The sequence below is a fragment of the Filicampus tigris genome, chromosome 5, assembly GCF_054856515.1.
Source record: "Filicampus tigris isolate MCC_2025a chromosome 5, RoL_Ftig_1.0, whole genome shotgun sequence".
In the NCBI taxonomy this organism is placed as follows: domain Eukaryota; kingdom Metazoa; phylum Chordata; class Actinopteri; order Syngnathiformes; family Syngnathidae; genus Filicampus; species Filicampus tigris.
The window spans coordinates 20,925,968-20,944,797 of NC_141221.1; the positions used below are offsets into that span (position 1 = coordinate 20,925,968).

Below are 18,830 nucleotides of genomic sequence, written 5' to 3' on the forward strand. Positions count from 1 at the left end.
AATCTGTCATTTTAGGCAAGGCATTGGGATGCTTAATAAGAAGATTTTTGATAACCACTCCCTACAAAGATGGTGACTACTGGTGGGACAGCTGATGCTGGACTACTGTTGTCCAATGACAGAATTGTTGGTCAATAAAGGACAGTCTGTGGCATTCTATTATCAAATTCTATACCTATTATCAAAACTTTAAATTTGTACCTACAATTGTGTCTTTAGTCCAAAACTGTATTTAGACCAGAGCTGGGCACTTGACCGTTTTCCGTCCGCAAACCTGGGTACCCTTCCGTCCTCGTCCCTCCGTCCTTATTCATAAAAATTATCGCCTGTCCGTCGTCCTCATCCTACGTAAGCGCTTCCGTCCTCCGTCCGCCCCCACCCCTGCCGAAAAACAAACAAAAAACGTCCGTGCATGACATTTCAAGCTTGTTAATTGGCTAATTTCCTATGCACATCCACTTACCAGGTGGGAGTGTCGTGAGTGGATTCAATTGTTTACAGCTGTTTCAGATAGCTTTTCCCTGCCAACAACAACCTTCGTGATGTGATGATGAAGATGATGATGATGCGGACCGGAGCAAGCGAGGGACATCACTAGAATATTTAAGATTGCATAATAAATAATAACGCAATACTATTGGGTTTTGTTGCCCGTTTTCACTTATTTCACAATAAGAATAATTGCAAAATAAGGCAATGTTATTTTAGGAGGAGAATGAACTTTCTCGAACAAATGTCAAATACAATATTTATTTATTTTATTTTAGCGACTTATTCAACTAACATAATTCTCTCTTTTAGTTGTTGTCTCAGATTTCAATCTTTTGACTTTGAATTTAAAACGCGTACTGTCAGTAGTGAAATTCACTCATAAATATATTATGTTTTAGGATCAAAAGTTTTCCTCATGGGGCTTCGTTCGTTCAGGCATTTGTTGCCAGACTTACATGGTGGGAGGTGGAGGTGGGGCTGGTTGTCATCAAAAACTAGATTTTCAATGAGAATTTACTTTTTATAATAAGCAGTGTAAAGGTGAAAATAGGTATGATTACAGGTGTGTGAGTTTGGCATTGTCTTGGCGTCTCTTGGAGAAAGGAAAGCAATAAGCGCCACCTAATGTAAATTGTTGACAGCAAGTCGATGTATTTCGGCAAAGAGTGTATATTTGTTTTGTGTTGTTTCATTTGTTTCCTACTATATGCACTTAAATTCTGATTGTTACAATGTGTTTGTTTTCAATTTTAAAAAAATACAAAATAACTCGGTCACGGTGATTGGTGAGGAAACCACGTGACTGTTATAGTACCACCTTAATAAAGAACTCGATTGCGGCGATTGGATAAAAAAAGTATCACGTGATTGAGTCTGTTTTACCCGGAAGAATGACAAATCGTTCTTGTTATAAGCTTTCGATATTATTGTAGGTGAATTGCGTTTATAGAAAGACTAGTATGAGTAATTCAATTTAGTTTTTAATTTTTACAAGTTCAAGAAGGGAGGGACATTCTCCGAAATCTCAATGAAAATGAACATTTAGAGGGTGCAGTTTTGTTTTAGTCACATATACAGTACAGTACAGTACTTTTATCTTTTCAACATTTGGACCGGTGATTTAGTTTGAACTCTTCCATAGCGAATTTAGTGCATGCGATATTTCTTTCTGCGCGTTTTAATTACACATACAACTTGGACTGTTAGCAAAACGCGTCCTTCCTGTGTGAGAGCATTGCAACATGGCATCCTACTTCGACGAGCACGACTGTGAGCCCACCAACCCTGAGGAACAATACCGCCAGAACGCTCTACTTGAACTGGCCAGGTGATGATCTACTCCTCAGTCATGGGAAGCCATTTGAGCATTTATTTTATTACATATCCTTGAGAACAAGCTTCAGGGTCGTGTACAAGTAGTAGCACGATCTTTGTCCTCTCGAGCAGGACAACTACTGTACATGTTACCAGTAAAGTAAACTCAAGACATCTGCGCGCAACGAGTCTTACTCGTGAAGCGCTAGATGTTACCTAGTAGTATTTTTTTTTCAATATTACTAGTCTAGTATCATGCAGTTGTCAACTAGTGTAGTGATATACAGTAGCTCGCCAAGTCCATCATGACCAAATCCACTGTGTAGTATCAAAAATGAGTCCAGGGTTTTATTAGTAAAAAATACATATGCACAGTTTGAACATTAATTAACACTGTGTAAAACTGTACTTAATGATTAATTAGAAATGTGTTGTATTGCAAGTTAAATACAAATTGTACCTGTATAAAAATTTGAAAACCAAATTTTCTTAAAAATGTAATGCAAATATATTGAGCTAAATACAACTGAACTGTCATTGGCGAATGATTCTTTCACATCCCACTAGACTAGAGTAAGCCTACTTCGACCTTGAGCTGGATTTCAAAGCTCTCCAATAAATACTCACATGGTTTTCAATAGTGATGGCAGAGTTTACCATAGCAATCATTGCTTCATGAAACCATTTGACCTTTTACACCGGCTTGTTTGCATGTGAAAGGTCTCTGATGCAGGGTTTGGATTTGATGGACTCAGGGGATTCATCAGACTGGAACCAGCGTCTTCCTCCTCCTGCTGCAAAAGTCGCTGTGCAGACCCTCCATGTGGTTGTTATTTCTCCTGAACAAGCAGGTGACACATTAATATGCACTTCACCCAAATATTTTTAATTCTGCTGCTATTCAGCAGCAAAAATGCATATGCACTTGTAGCTATGTTGTAAAGGATGACAGCATAAAAAGAGGAAAGTAGTTCCCAGCGGTCTGACATGTTTTCAACAAAACAACCAAAGAAACATGAATTTGAGGTCACTATACACCCTATTTCTTGTCTTGCTAAAATCAGCCCATCTGAGAGGTCGGCCCTCTCTCATGCAAGTGGACACCACACCCCATATATAATATTACATACATAGCCGATCAGTGTATATGACAGGTGCCCAGCCAACTGGTCTCTAAGTAATGATAACTTTTTGCTAATGCAGACAAAGGCCTGAAGTGTCCTGTTTGTTTACTGGAGTTTGAAGAGCAGGAGACGGTTCGAGAAATGCCTTGCAAACATCTTTTCCACTCTGGATGTATACTGCCATGGCTAGGCAAGGTACAAACAGCACACACAATTTTTTTCTGTTCAGTCTATTGCAAAGCAACATTCTTTCTAATGTAGCATTTTTTTTTTTTTTTTTTTACACAAACTCAAGACTAACTCCTGCCCGCTGTGTCGACTTGAACTACCGACTGATAATCCAGACTATGAGGAGTTCAAGAAAGACAAGGTGAGTGTGTGGATAAAGTGAACACGTGTATTCGCCTAAGTGTTTGCTTGGTGTGCGTGTCATGTAGGAGAGAAGAAAACAGAGGGAGCACAGACTGGAGGACCTCCATGGAGCAATGTACACATGACGGCGACCTTTCACCATTCCTAAATATTCAGGAAGTTCTTAACCATCAGAGTGAAAGTACACACATTATAGCCTTCAATAGACTCAGTATTGTTAATACAATTTCCTCAAAAATATATAATTTATTATATAAATGACATCTTTAGGATTTGTTCCATGTCCTTTTCACCTTTTGTTTCATACATTTTGTTGAAAATGTAAACAGTCATTTTACACTAGTAAGGATAATCTACAATATATACAATTTTATTGTATAGCTGGTTTATTATGCATCTCTACAATAAGTCCTATCTTACATGGATTTTAATGGGTTTTTTTTTGTTGTTGTTCTGAATGGCCCTTGTGGTGTGTTTTGTGTGTTTACTGCAAGGCTGATGTACCATCTAAACCAGGGGTCTTAACTCACAGCCCAGGGGCCATTTGTGGCCCGCATGATATTTTGCGTCCCCCTACTTGATATCAAAGTTTGTTAGTGAGGCCACCGCTTTTTTTTTATGCCCGTATGCAACGTATCAGGGAGATGAGAGAGAGGACCGGGTTACCAAGGTTGTTCATGAACCGTTAATGTCCTGAACTGTTATTAAAGATCAAGATTGGATCAGTTGTACTTTTTCTGGAATACTTGAACCCCACTATTTCATTGAATAGTTGATACAGCACATACACATCCAGACTCTACTTGAAGCAGCCCCCACATAAATTGAGTTTGAGACTCCTGATCTAAAATTAAATCTTCACTATTTGGATGGAAGTGTTTTTAAGCGGAATTAAGGACTTGACCGTTTAGTTTTCATCTACTCTTGTTTTTTTTTTAACTGAGACTTTCAAATAAATCTATTTGTTGTACAATTCTTGACTTCCTTGTTTTTGTGACACACTCAAGTGCGGATCTCCCAATCCTGTCAATGCATCATCAGTTGTGTATGTTTGCTACGATGTCTCCAAGGTAACCATCAAATTCTACATACAATAACTGTCCAAGAACATTCCGTCATAATTTAAGATTTTATTTCATATTTGAATATAAATCTCTGTCAAATTAAAATACCTAAATGATAAGACAAAACATACATATTTACAGAATGTAACGAAAACAAAACCAAGTGTGTATTTGGGGATCTCATTTGACACAAGAGTAAAACTGAAGAGATGAATCACTTAATGCGCCTGTGATAAGAGTTCATGCCAGCCAGCCATCCATTTTCTCAAGTGACGGCTGAGCTGGAGCCTATCCCAGCTGACTTTGGGCAAGTGGCGGGGTACACCCTGAACTGGTCAGCCAATGTCAGGGGAGTTCAAGCCATGTCAAAAAATAGGGATGCATTTTTTGCACATTTTCTACAAAAAGGTTAAAATCCAGTGTTGAGTGTGGCCAAGTGGCATATTTGTATTGATGCCGACAGAATAATAAATCCAACCCTGCTGTGATGGATCATACAAGCTGCCTGTTAAAAGCCACAACTTGTGACTTTGGTTTCAAAATGGTGAACATGGCTAAGGCTCGACGCAAAGACCCAAACAAAAGGGATGTGTTCCTCTGGCACATAATGAGGGATAAGGCTAAATCTGTTTACTCGCAAATTTTGCACTTTTGGGAAACAACATAACCAACATTGGCAAGATCGAGGTTCTAGATGCAACTGAAACGCACATTTTTGTTTTGATCCTACTGTTCAAGAAAGAAGAAAGAACTGGCTAACTGAAGTCTTCTGTCACTCGTATGTGCACAAAAGACTAATCAAACTAACAAGTGTCAACAAGGTCCAGCCGAGCTCAAACTGAAAAAAAAGGGTCCAAATTTGCAGCTGACTGGAGAATTACTGCAATAGTCGATTTCAGAAGACAGGTCATAACACACGCCGTGAGCAGTTTCTTATTTTAAGGGTCATTTTGTTGGCCCAAACGGACACAGTGCAATTACTTTGTTGCTTTGCAAAATCAACCGTATAACTAACAGCTATTTGTTTGTCTAGAGCTAGGATTGGGATTAAAGCAGACAAACACAATTCAAGTCTGGAGCAATTTCATTTACATTGCTCTAAGTAGGGGTCAGCACCACCTGTCCTTGAGAGGCCCTATCCTACATCTTTAGATGTTTCTCTCCTCGGGCTCCACCACACCACATTCCAAGTGATCAGCAAGCTCTGCAGAAGCCTAATAAAAATCCTGATCATTTGAATCAGGTGTGTTGGAGGAGGGAAACATCTAAAAGATACACTCTTGGACTGGAGTTGGTGACCCCTACTTTAGAGTGACGGGCACATAAAAGAGGCTGAGAAATTGATGTGTCAATCCTGATAGTACTGGTCAAGCGATCTGAGCTCAAGAGATTCGGTCAGCCGACTCGAGTAGCTGAATGCAGTGAACGAGCAGCCTTTTCCCTGCATGACGAGACGGACAGACTTCAAGATGACAACGTCAGCATTTAGGGGCCTCAAGTGATTCAAGGCGCATGAGACGCCCTAACTGTCCAATTGCCATCAATACAGTAGAAGTGAAAGCAACCCTGGAGGGAAATGTTCATTCAAGGTTGTGACACTGCATCAACATGTGGAGGTGCATCATTGAGAATGTGTTGACTTTTTCTGCTATGTTAATGGGTGGACAGACACACTCCAAGGACATAATTCCCTCCTACAGTATATCTTGAATTTCCCTTCTGGGCATCTCTAATTATTATTATTAGTTGTATTATCTATGATCTAACAGCCTACTAAATGTGGGCAATTTGTATGGTACTGGACTTGAGTGCAACATTCCCCTTTGCTCCCCACTTGCTTGTACTCACGCTCATCTCTCGTCATTCGGGCATTGGTCCAATTCTAAAACCACTATAGGCGTCAAGTTGGCTCAAGCACAATTCAAATGGCCTTAGTGTGAGCATGACCTAAATGTAGAATGAAACAATCATGGCGCCATCTACTCAAACACGAGGGCAGCTGATCTGATTAATGGTCAACATTTGAAAAAGGCTTCAAATTCTAAGCATTCGGGTGAGAAACTAACGATTCAATTAATTAATTCTTGACGTGCCATAATCAAAGCTTGAAGGGAAAACAAGTCAACTGTCGTCAACATTCAGAAATCTTTGTTACTACGCAAGCGTCGATTAATATTCTCTCTCTCTCTCTCATTTGAAAACTACGGGCTGTGGAGAAATCCATGAAGTGGGGAAACATTCAAACAAAGCCGCAGCATCCAATAAAATAAGAATAATCAAAAGATTACAAAAATAACAATTAAAAAAAAAAAAAAAAAAAAAAAAAAAAATCAACAATTCCTAAATCAAGGCAGCCCAGTTGTCCAAATATGGATCGAAACACCTGAAAGGTAAAGTCCAAACACCAGTGGAATGTTGCCCATTTCTATCTAAAAGGGTTCCCAGTCCAAGATTCAACCTTCCACCAACTTTGAAAAAAGCTGCTTCAAGTTGTGCATGATCCTGCTGACAGACACGCTCGGATTTAATTAAAAAAAAAAAAATAAAATAAAAGGGAAAAACATCAACAAACTTCATATCAGCAATCATCTTGGAGACATTCAGCAATCAAACAACCTTGACACAGTCCTACAGCATCACTACAAAAACCTTTCTGCAGCCGAATTTAGTAAGATGCCATACAAAAAGTTATGCACTGAATTGGTAGTGAAAGAGTGTAAGGACTTTTTTGGGGGGGTAATGGGGTCTTTCGGATGAGTTAAACTAAAACCTACTTTCAATCTTTCCGTGGTGCGCATCCCCCCATTTTGTGTTAAAGGAGCACTTGAGGCCATTGTAAAGGGCAGTGGTCCCCAACCTTTTTTCAGCCGCGGACCACTTCATACAAGTCCCGAACTTTGGTGGGCCGGCAACCAGGAGGTGGTTGATTATTAAATTGCTACTACAACTACAAGCAGCACCAACACCATAACATGGGTAAACAACTTGAGAGTGACAAAGGAGTGGATTTTCACTCTCGTCCCATCCCACAGAAAAAAATCCCATCCGTCCCAGTCACGGATTTTTGTGTTTTAAAAAACAAACAAAAAAAACCTGTCCTGTCCCGCTCCTAGTGAAAACAACTCCCACTCCTGTCCTGCTGTCCTACATTGAAAATATCTGCGCATCTGTCCGAGTTTTTTCTCTCTCTACTGGATAATCCAGCTCCCGTGAAGTTTTTATTCCGTACCGTCCCAATACCGCGATTAAAGGTAAAGTTGTCTCCAATCCCGTGGCATTCTCGTAAAAATGTCTAGTAACAACAACGCTTTAGAATGGTCACTATCGTAACGCTTAAACATGCAACAGACACCAGAGAACAAATATAAAGTGCATGAACGAGACGAGCAACACAAAGATTGGGGCATTTTGTAGATATAACAATAAACGTGAAGCCACTTTTTTACGTAACTACTGCATATGAGCAGCATCCCCCTGAAGTGCGCAAACATAAGGCACAACAGAAAAAATATAAAGTGCATGAAAATGCACCTTAACGCAAAATCAAGAGCCACTCGTCACATACTGTATTGGGCTGGCTTCGTGGGCGGTCTGTTTTTTTTACTCATCTTGCTGGCTTGTGGGTTTCATATTAGTGTTACGTGACCCGAGACAATTAGCATTTTGACATTCATCAAGAGTCCGTCATACACACGGATTTAACAGCGAGATCCAATCACCTTTAAAAAAAAAATTATATTCATTTATCTGCACTCTGGTGGTTGGGGACCACTGTTTTTTTTTATGGGTACCGAGCTTGTAACTCATTTTACCCAAAGAAATCATATGGTTTTATAACGTGTCATTACTGGATGCTGGGATGAGGCAATGTAAGAGGCGTGTCCTAGTGAATGACTACATGAACATGGCACGTTAGAGTGTTCGTGTCTGTTTGTACTGTTCAATAAACAGCGGTGAGGAAGTGGGGAGGTGATTGTGGCTCCCCCCCCCCCCCCCCCCCCACTTCACTGGACAGGTTTGAACTCACAAAACTTGTAAGTTGGGGCACTTGCAGGTCAAGGTAGCGGTGTATAGTGCGTCACTTTTCGTATGACTTCCTTAAATTCTTGTAACACTGCAGAAGGACAGCAGACTGCAGCTGTTCACCAATCAAGCCGGTTTGGCTTGCACCTTGTTGGGAGGGGGAAAAAAAAAATGATCACAGCATTACAGATGGGTGTTGGTTGAATTTGTTTTGAAACACAACTAGTCTCTCTCTTGGCATGCTACCTCAGCCACTTTTCCATGCGGCAAGCATCCACGGAGCTCCTCGGCGCCGAGCTACAACATGGCTATACTCTCGGTGGTACAGTTGAGATGCGTGGATGTGCTGCTCCCCCCGGGAGACTTGAGACCCTTGGTCGCCCCACTCAGCGTGGAGTCCCGGGCCCCGGCGCCCAAGATCACCCCCGAGCCGTGGCGGAGACACTGCTGCAGGCCGGTCATCATGGTCTCGCCGGTGACCGTGCCGAACTCGTAGGTGAAGGTGCCGTAGAAGACCAGGATGTCCACGGTGAAGACCCACTCGCAGATGGCGGCGGCGTGCTGCAGCGTGAAGCTCTCGTGCACGAAGAAGATGCCACCTGGGAGGAAGATGTTAAGGAGCAACCGGGAGAGGGAAAGGTCTAGGCCGTTTAAAAAAAAAAAAAAAAAAGGGACTCAAGATAGACAAATCATCTTGAGTGAGTAAGTAACAAGATGTCCTCTCTCTTTGCATGTCATTTATTCTTATTCAATTTTCTTTTTGTCAATTCATAAATTATGTAAGTAAACATTAGGGCCTGAATGACGTAGATTTTTTTGTAAACATTGGCAGAAAAGAACGTGGAATGAATCAAATCATTTAATTTTGGTCCGTTAACACTTGCCTGTGCGCAAATGGACATTAGGCACCGCCTCTGACGGTCAGCAGGGATGATATAGAACGAGTTACGTTACGTATGTAACAACGTTTCTATGAATCCCGAATAACTGCCAGGCACTTGTCACTTGGAACCCTCGTGTTCAATGCGAAAAGATTCTGTGGGAGTGACCCTCTGGTGACACTGGCTCTTACACCCGGCCTGGTGACTACAGGCAGACCATTTCATTGTTTTACAATATCTTTACCCCAGAGAGTAGTTTTCAAGAACAAAAACATGCAAGATAAGCATGAACAGATGAGTTTAGCTTTAGGTTCCAAACGTATGCAGTACAAAAGCAATACAATGAGTGAAGTTGCTAGCCAAACATGATGTTTTCTAACTTTAAATCTAATTTCCAGAGATGGGCATTTTACTAAATTTTCCTGCTCAGTCATTCGTCATTTTTCATGATGAACCGAATTGTAATTGTCAGTTTGTTAGTCCGTCAGTCGGTCCACAGAAAACATGTTGGCAAAACGGGTGTCCGTCAGCGATTCCTCTGATGGACGAAAATCCACTTCTGTCAGTGCTTAGTGCGTCATTTTTACAATGTGTCCCATCAACCGTCAGAAAAACAGGCGTCTGCCAGTCTACCGTAAGGCCCACCTCTGTACATTTCTTCAACACCATTATTTTGTTTGCCATGAAGTGGTGACTTTAAAATAAAAGCCAGAGATGTCTTTCTCACGTCAAAACAGGTTGCATTTGAAATAATGTACAGAGAGAGTTCAATTGAAAATTGTTACAATTTCAACTCAAATAATGCACATTAAGCATGAATATAATTGGCAAAATTTCAGCCAATTATTATGATTTTGAAAAGGCCTAATATTAGGCCGATATAACTGGTCAGCCAATTAAGCAGTCGGGCCCTAGTAAGTATCTCTTTTTCAAATGCATACATAATATGAACCTCTGTCTGTCTATAAACAAACAAAATGTCAACACCTGAGCGCTACCAGTGGTCTGGTCAAAAAAAGGATACTGAGTACCAGGGAGACCATGGCTCCGAGTGCCAGAGCCACGCGGAAGTGGGCCATCCAGTAGTCAAGGGCGGTGACGGCCACCCGGTAGGTGAGCACGCACTGCAAGCACACGAAGAGCAGCCCCGCTGGAAAGGCCACGCCGGCGCCCACATAGTGAAGAGACTTGGCGTGGTCAACCTGCCACACACACACGGGCCTGCGTCGACTATGATGTCCAAAAGGTGGAGGTCAAAGGTGAGGACTGAGTGAGTTTACCTGGAAGTTGCCCACCATGACCAGACCCACCGCGTTGGTGCAGCCCGACACCAGAGCGCTGGTGTTGACCCAACATCTGTGGCTGTGTTCGATCACCTGGGCGTAGCGCAGAAGGCACACCATCACCACTGCGGACAACAAATGCACATTCACGTCAAACCGCGCAGGCAACTTCCTTCAGGATTTTGTAGACTAGTATGTAATACAATAGTGGAAATCTACTCCAAAATGCATTTTCCTCCTCTACTGCGTTGGCCATGGAGGGTGCATGAAGGAGAGAGGCCAGGGGAGAGTTGGGGCGGAAGGTGGAGAAGGAAACTGCATTCATTATTGATTTAGAAAACTCGGGCTATTTCAAGCCCCTCCACAGCTCTGGACGCTGACATAGGCACCACGCAAGCGCGCGCACACGGATGACAGCTACTGTACATAAACACATTTGCAGCCGCATGTGTAAAAAGGGAAATGATGATTTCAGTCGTTTTACCGAGGGTACTCCATAGTCCATCCACGATCATTGAATGTGTCACTATTTTGATCTCAAAGTGACAAAGCACTGACCCGATTGATCCCAATCGTGTGCCTCTTTTAATATCAAATGTGTTTAGCTTGGCATGAACTGAAAGCAGAAGGCACAATTAGTCTCCAAAGACTACTGACTGGAATCGTTACTTCATTATGGTGTGTTGTATATAGATTTTTGCGGGAAAAATTGAATTTTTGGAATAAGGCCGTAAGATAAAATGTGGAAAAAGTGAAGCCCTAGGGATGTAACGATAACAGCAATAACCTGATATTGCAATATTAAAATTGTCACGATATCGTCGGCTTCGTGTCGCGATAATAGCAGCAAATCTGTTAACTCATTTGATGCCTAACTCGTGTTAACTCGTTTTTTATAATCCAATAGTATAGCACCATCCAAGGGTTAACTCGAGAAATGATTTTTTTGCAGAGCTGGGCGTTCCGACTATGTGACGGACCGGTCCGTCTATCAACCACTGACAAACGCCCGTTTTGCTGACGGTTGACGAATGACGGGTAAAATTTTTTAAATAGACCGACTAAGCATAGCCGGAAGTCTATTTAATCCGCCATACGTCTGTAGTCTGTCATTAGTCTATTTTTCGCGGCGGGGAACAATAGTGAGTTGTATTTGCCTGGGGGACAGATTTGAGTGATGGACCTAAGCTGTGAACAGTTTCCATGGCGCAGTGAGTGACTCTTTCTGTTCAAATAATCATCTATTGTCTATTTTTGCGATGAGGCTTCAATGTCCGCAGTGAGGCTGTTTGTGTACAGAGAGAAAGTGGAACGTGACATCCTTATCATCATGTGACAATTGGCCGGATGTTCAATGCAGCAAGCTGTTTTTTTGGGCAAGTGTTGCCAAAATGCGGATTTTTTAGATCCTTGGTTTCAGCATGTATGAATATGAAGATTCATTTGTTGGTCAAATGTCAACGCACCAGCAAAATAATGCATTAATTATGACAAATTATTGCATGTGGTAGAAAAGGCACGGATGAGGAAACAAGAGGACCATTCGAAAGAAACAAGCAGGTCTTTTTGCCAAGCAAAGCTCCACCTAGCACTAGTTTCACTTACTATACATACATGAGACAAACAACCTTCCACACGGCACACACTGCTTCACCACCACGTTTGGTGTTTAGTTCATTTCAGTAACGATCTTACCCATGAAGGCTCCAACATTGCCGATGAGGCTAAACAGGCAGCTTTCAGGGGGGTAAGAACCACATTTACTGCAAAAGATAAAGACAAACTGGGGTGTTAAAAACACTTCAAATGCACGTACTGACTATACAACTGCCTCGTCGAGTTGCCCACTCACTACACAGGTGAGTGCTTGCGATCATACAAAGGCTTGGAAGGTTACAGGTTTGTACAATCCAGATTTGTTATGCCCCTTATTGTGTGGTCAATATGCAATTTAAACCGGCAGCTTGATGCAGGCCTTGCACTGTTATTCGGTATGTTAGCTTCTGCTGATTTGGCCGCCGCTGCCGTCGTTTGTTCCGTAAAAAGTATTGTTTTTGCCGCTGCTGTTGGTCAGTTATTAAATTTAACTGTGGAATATCGATAAAATCGTAGCAGCGCAAGCAAAGGTTTTTACGGCATAAACGATACAGATTATTTCCCACAAACTTTTGCATGTGGTGGAAGACTAGCTTCACGCAGGTCTTGCACTAGTGTTATTAGGTATTTTAGCATTTGCTGATACAGCTACCGTGTGCCAAGTGCCGGATGGCAACTTTTGCCATCAATTAATAATAACTACACAATCAAGCTACATCTACATGCCTAACTGAATCAGTAATTGACTCACCTGATATGACGTGAACACTACATAGAACCATCGCACCGTGTGCTTATCGAGGTCTGTGAGTGACTAATGCACTGTGAGGAAATTGAGGAAAGTTAGTGAGGTAGAAGAGGACACCTGATGAGGGGGATGTCCTGGATAGTGCAACAGGTCTTGGGAAAGCCCGGGCGGAGCAACTCCTCTGTGCATGTTACATTGTAGGACCTGCAGTCATGACACAACCAGATCAGGACAACTTGGACCCTATAACTGGATTATCTGGTTGAGAAAATAAAGATATGTGACAGCTCCTGGCCACTTTTCTCAAATGAAATAAGGATCACTCACCAGTTCTCCACAGGACAAACATGGTGATTCATTACAGCCATGGCATACCTGCAGAGTAAACAACACAGTGTCAGAAAGCTATTCACTCAGTAGATCAGGGATGGGAAAATTTGGGAGAAAAATCCTGGGGGGAAAAAAAATGGGTGGAAAAAAATAAATAGAAAAAAAATATTACATAGACTGGATGGCAGACAGGTCTTAGTTGCACTTACTGGGTCTAAATCTGCCCTACATTGCGATTAGGTCAAAAAAAAAAAATGCAATTTGGAATGTTATAAAGGACAAACATAGGACCTGAATAATATTACAATTTTGAGTGACTTGATGTTTGTGGAAAAAATGCACAAAAGAGTTCTTGCACTTCATGCTGGTTTGCTGTTCAGCAGTTTTGTGCCGACCTTGAATGCTAATTTTTACGCAAGATAGCCTTTTGTGCTGGGGAGGAGGAAAAAAAAAAAAAAAATCACCCTATGTGGTTATTTTGTTGTTTGCTTTAAAACCCTTTGTTGCTGGGTTAGGATTGTGGCTCTTTCATACATGCATTGAGAAATGTATTATGAAAAATGAAATACATAAAGAGCACCTATGAATGCATTTTGTCCATATTCAAAGTGGCATTTTTGTCATAAACCTAGTTTGGAAGTGTGTGTGGTCCTATGTGGCCACCCAGTAGCTCTGATGAAATATTGTGGCCCCCTTCAGCATTTAAGTTGCCCATTACCGCAGTAGAATATTATTATAAGAGGTTACTCATCGCAGTTTAAATTGAAGTAGAGAAATACTTTGTATTTTTTTTCAAGCAGTCGCAAATTAATATCATGATTGTTGAGTTGTTCTATGTACAAAGTGTGCAGTGCTGGTTCCAAACACAAGATGGTCCCCTTTACACTAGAGTGTGCTATTAGTTATTTTGGTAATCAATAACAGGCTGAATTAAAAGGTGTATCTTTTGAATACTTCAGTCCATATACTGAATGTATAAAAGATGTTTGTGAGAGCAGTTAAGTGAAGACGTCTCATCGTGTTGTTTTTACAAATGGAAAACAGCAGAGGCAATGATAAGGGCCGCTACAAGGTTACAGTCACAACACGTGTTGTCACAGGACACATGATAAGGTTGGAAGGAATGCGTGCACCACTCACACTATCCATATTCCTGTGATGGAAAAGGCAGACAGGCTGACCGGCAGGACGATCCAGGCAGTCATTGGGCTGGCAGTGAGCTGGCTTTGTCCCAAGCATGGGGTGAGAGGGTGGCTGCGGGTCGGAGTGGTGACACGACACGGGGGATCAGATGGGGTCGGGTGGGGCTGCGGGGTCACTAACACATGGGGGAACACACAAGGAGGGGGAGGGGGGATACGAGAGGACAGAAGGACGCGTCTGCTCCAGGAACCCTGCAACCCGCCTTCAACCTGACAGAAGAAACAGTAAAGTGCTTTTACAGCATTGACTGGTGTTAAACTGAACTGCACTGCACTCTGACCTTCTCATGTAACTTTGTTAGAGAACCAGAAGATTTGACAGCTCTCAGTATGATGTAGTACATGTCTAGACTAGTTCTACCACAACCACAATAATGAACATAACACATATTGTTATATTAATAACGCTCTGAAAATCAAAACTGACCAGTGTCATCTTTGTAAAGGCAGAATATTTGCTACAGCTCTTGTACAGAATATCACCTACTAGATTTTGTGGTCAGCGTTGTAGCTGGTCAGTGAATATACCATAAAAGTTGTTGAACAAAACTGATTTGCTTTATCCCTAACACTGACCTGTGTTAGCACAATAAAAAAATCTTTCAAGTGGACGCTATGGATAGTCCTCCATACTGGTATTGTTTCCTGTGCTGTAGCTTGACATGCTCAATTCACAAGTGAGCAGAAATAGTTACATAACACCACGTTCAAAATGTTCAACTACATTTTTGACTGTTGAGAGAATTTGGGACTATTGCTTTGTCGACACCTTAGACATGGAAGGAACTCTGAATATCTGGTACAACAAACACAAAAATAACAGTAAATTTGAATCACGCAAAATGATCACTTAATTTTTGGGTTTGGGTAGGTGCATGTGTTGTTTATTATAATAGGAAGGTAAGCAGGTCACCTTCATCACATATATATATTATTTACTGATAAAGATCCAGTGACAGCAAACAACACAGTATGTAAAGGAAACAAGATATGCATTTTCCCCCCATAATTTAAAAAGGCAGATTTCTGATATTCTTCCATCAAAATAAACAAAGATTAAAGATTTACAGAACATTTAGAAGCCACGACAGACTGAAATCGCTCTGTCTGTCTTCTGATGGCAAGAACAAGAACTTTCTTGGTATCCCCAACTTAGTGACTAGGTCACTATGTATTGTGATTTTCTGACCGTCTAGTAAGACATCTTAGCAACTATTAGTGACGTTATTGGAGACTTCTAGAAACGTATGACTCACTCCTGCGCCAGAGATGTTCACCCTCCTGCATCTATACCGCAAATGAATGGTGTTCGGGTGAAGCCACCACTGCCCGGCACAGGAAATCTCGTTTTACATGGCTTGGGTGACCTTCAACAGCCTTCCCCATAGAAAAGAGGCCTCAGATTCCAAGTACATCTCACCGACAGATACTCTAACTAATTATAGCTATTTTCTGTAACTTGTTGGTTGGAAAATTTAAGCGACATGTACTTTGACACTTAATTTTAGTTGCATTCTTGCGAGATACTACCAACGTTTCTGCAAATGCAGATTTCTATCAGTAATGATTGACTTGGTGGACTCGTGTAAACCAACATTTGTGAAGACATCGCTGGAAATCCCAAAACATATGATGAAACGCCCATCAATGATACCCATGATATGTCCCCCAGAAAAAATCTAACGTGTTTGGTTACAAAATAAACAATATTAACTGTCACGAGACCGTAGGATACATTGATATTAGGAAAGAAATTCTGTTGATGATTTTAGGAGTGACTCCCAAGTCCCAACTGTTCCTGATGTCTTTAGGGGTACTGAGACAAAACTCCTTTCTGTAAGAAACAGGCAGGCAAACTACAACTACAATAATAAAAATGTTACTTACTACATATTGAATACTCCAACAACACCGATCAATAGATGTACAATGAAAAGTATGTGAAGTTATGCCTTTATAAAACGGCAATTGACACATAATCACAACTGCCACCTCTTGAAGTACTTTTAAATGTAATTTCGTAATCGGTTCCTCTGCCATTACCACTTTAAAAGTGGCAGGTGACGAGCAAGCATCATAGTCATACGACACTCTGCAGAGAAGAATGAAAGATCCTGCATGCAAGCAAGCAAGCAACACGGAGCGCGCATGTCCTTATATATTTGTATTGGGGGCCACCAGAAACACAACAGTGCAACTCTCAGCCGACCTGGGCTAACTGCATCCGACGGCGCTTGGGTTGGCTCACAAAAGAGACACAAGTTAACTTCATGCAATGCGAACGGGAATGCATCCACGGAACAAGTGGAACAATATTCTTCAAATTGTCCCGTCTGCTCGAATGAACCGCGCAACTGTTAGCCGCGTTAGCTTAGACATCGCCAATTCCCGGGTGCAGTTTGCCGGCTAGTCCTTACACTCGCGCGCGTCTGCATACCCGTTAATCTTCGCGATTAGCCGCTCGCGAACGAATAAAGTATTGGCCAAGTTTGCAAATTGATCAATGGAAGCAATAGTGTATACATGAATTTGTACCTACCACCAGCCTGCAAGACCCTCACCGTACACCAACAACCTTGGCTCCCTTTAGAAAATCGCTCTCAGCTAATCAAGCGTGCCACAAACAAGCTTCCGTTTTATCTATTTCAAAATAAGACTAAGGTTTGTCGGAGCGTTTTCATGTTCGTTTGAAGGATATAAACAACAAAAGACGCATAGGTGGTATTACAGTATAATAATATTAGCTCTGCAAACAAAATTACGTATTGCCTGGGAAAGTGGCTCTTGAGGTTTCAGTTGGCAGTTGGTGCACATCACCTAATAATTGTTTAGGACCGAAACAATGCAAGTCAAACAACACTGTTAAACCTAGTGACAAACAGCATGCAACACTTCAGTAACATGCATTATGCACTGTCAAAACTATATATGTCCTTGTCTTGTTTAACAGTGTTGCCAACAAAGCCTTTATTTTTATAGAATTGCAGATATACGATGGATAGTATTGTAACTTGATTCACGTTGTCCGGCCCTTCAAAATTGTGGGCCACTATCTCCAGATTGGAATAACAGACGACTACACTTGTACACTGTTTACAAAAAAAGTGAAGTTGAAAAAGCATAAGAAATAAAAGGGGGGGGGGGGAATCATTTTTCATCGCAAAACATGCATTGAAAACGTTAAATATTCTGATGTGTAAAATTATATTTGATGTGTGTTGCATTGAACAGCCTCTTTGCTATTTGGTAGCTGAGACATTTATGGCAGGAAAAGTGTGAATGAGTGCATGTGCGTGAATGTGCGTTTGTGCGCACGCCTGTGTGAGCGCGCATGCTCGCGTGTGTGTGCGTGAACGTGCGTGTGTGTGCACGCCTGTATGAGCGCGCCTGCTCGCGTGTGTGTGTGTGATCAGTCAGTCCTGCATTGTTTTGAAGGAGCATTTGAGTTCAGGCATGTTACTGCACATGAGGCAAAACAAAAGCAAATTACTGACAGTGAGCGGATTCAAGTAGACTGTAGAGATAAATTGCGCATTATGCTGTTCGTTTCACAATATAAAAGATGCAATATAGATAAAGACAATTGATAAAGATACATATGTCACCAGAAATATTGAAAAGCAGTCATCAGTGAAATGCATTTTAGTATCTCTCTCAAATTAAGGCTTCGACGGCTCTTAAACTGTATTTGCACACAAAACTGTATTTGACTTTTTGTCCTCCATTGAGAGTTCGGAAAAATGACTTTTGCCATTTTCATAAAGTAAAGCCAAGCCCCGCTGAATTTCATTTTAAAAATCAATGAATTTTATGTATATGAGTATTTGAATTATTGTCCGTTGTTATCATTCAAAAGATATAGTAATAATTGTTTCCAAGAAAAAAATATGAAGTAATATTTTTCGCACTTTTAATACCAAAATTTCCTGTTTACCGTTGTGTCCCATATTTAATTTTATGATTTGAAACATTTTCAGAGAATGCTAGTTACATTTTTAGATGAGCATTTTTATGCATATATTTTCTCCTATTGATTTATATGTCTTTTCCATGAAAACTAATACAAATGCATCCTTTGTCTTAAGAGTTCCTTTTTTGTTTTTGTTTTGTTGTTGTTTTTTGTTACAAATGGTCCTTCTATATCACTCAAGCTGTCTTTACCGTTAACGCCACTGGAGGAGCCTCATTGCACCAGTCACAATACACCAGAGGGATCTTTGATCGGTGACAGGATGTGGCAGCTATTTTACATTCAGTCAATATCAGACAGCAAAATATATTTTATTGTATGTCTGAAATAAGTTTGAATTTCTGAACATGTCAGAACAATTGCACAACTGTACCTTAATATGAATGTACAAAGACAAGAGTGTTATTAAGTAGTTAGCATCATCTTTGCGT

The 18,830-nt window shown here is 41.1% G+C and overlaps 2 protein-coding genes across 3 annotated transcripts; one reads left to right on the plus strand and one right to left on the minus strand.

Moving 5' to 3' along the window:
• Positions 1-1,343: 1,343 nt before the first annotated feature.
• Positions 1,344-4,275, plus strand: rnf181 (ring finger protein 181). Its single transcript, XM_086032102.1, has 5 exons — positions 1,344-1,819; positions 2,527-2,657; positions 3,010-3,125; positions 3,226-3,300; positions 3,368-4,275. Exons 1-5 carry the CDS (start codon positions 1,734-1,736, stop codon positions 3,425-3,427), a joined length of 468 nt encoding a protein of 155 aa, XP_085888228.1. The 5' UTR covers positions 1,344-1,733; the 3' UTR covers positions 3,428-4,275.
• A 142-nt stretch (positions 4,276-4,417) lies between these two features.
• On the minus strand, positions 4,418-17,044 carry tmem150aa (transmembrane protein 150Aa). Of its 2 annotated transcripts, XR_015086933.1 has the most exons (9): positions 16,969-17,044; positions 14,368-14,639; positions 13,225-13,272; positions 13,015-13,101; positions 12,249-12,316; positions 10,551-10,678; positions 10,295-10,472; positions 8,636-8,988; positions 4,418-8,536 (listed from the first exon to the last, which is right to left on the minus strand). XR_015086933.1 is itself a non-coding variant. In XM_086031655.1 (8 exons), exons 2-8 carry the CDS (start codon positions 14,430-14,432, stop codon positions 8,687-8,689), a joined length of 876 nt encoding a protein of 291 aa, XP_085887781.1. In that variant the 5' UTR covers positions 14,433-14,639; positions 16,969-17,044; the 3' UTR covers positions 4,418-8,686. The 2 variants fall into 2 exon arrangements, 1 of the variants encoding a protein (XP_085887781.1); XM_086031655.1 differs by having other exon boundaries at positions 4,418-8,988.
• Between the last annotated feature and the right edge of the window lie 1,786 nt (positions 17,045-18,830).

Bases quoted from the DNA above. Each gene is read 5' to 3' on its own strand.
- rnf181 (XM_086032102.1), top strand. From the start codon at position 1,734: ATGGCATCCTACTTCGACGAGCACGACTGTGAGCCCACCAACCCTGAG. The intron at 2,658-3,009 runs GTGACACATTAA...TTGCTAATGCAG, and splicing joins TATTTCTCCTGAACAAGCAG to ACAAAGGCCTGAAGTGTCCT. The intron at 3,301-3,367 runs GTGAGTGTGTGG...CGTGTCATGTAG, and splicing joins AGGAGTTCAAGAAAGACAAG to GAGAGAAGAAAACAGAGGGA.
- tmem150aa (XM_086031655.1), bottom strand. From the start codon at position 14,432: ATGACTGCCTGGATCGTCCTGCCGGTCAGCCTGTCTGCCTTTTCCATC. The intron at 12,317-13,014 runs GTGTCCTCTTCT...TATCTTTTGCAG, and splicing joins CAGGACATCCCCCTCATCAG to TAAATGTGGTTCTTACCCCC. The intron at 10,473-10,550 runs GTAAACTCACTC...TGTGTGTGGCAG, and splicing joins TCATGGTGGGCAACTTCCAG to GTTGACCACGCCAAGTCTCT.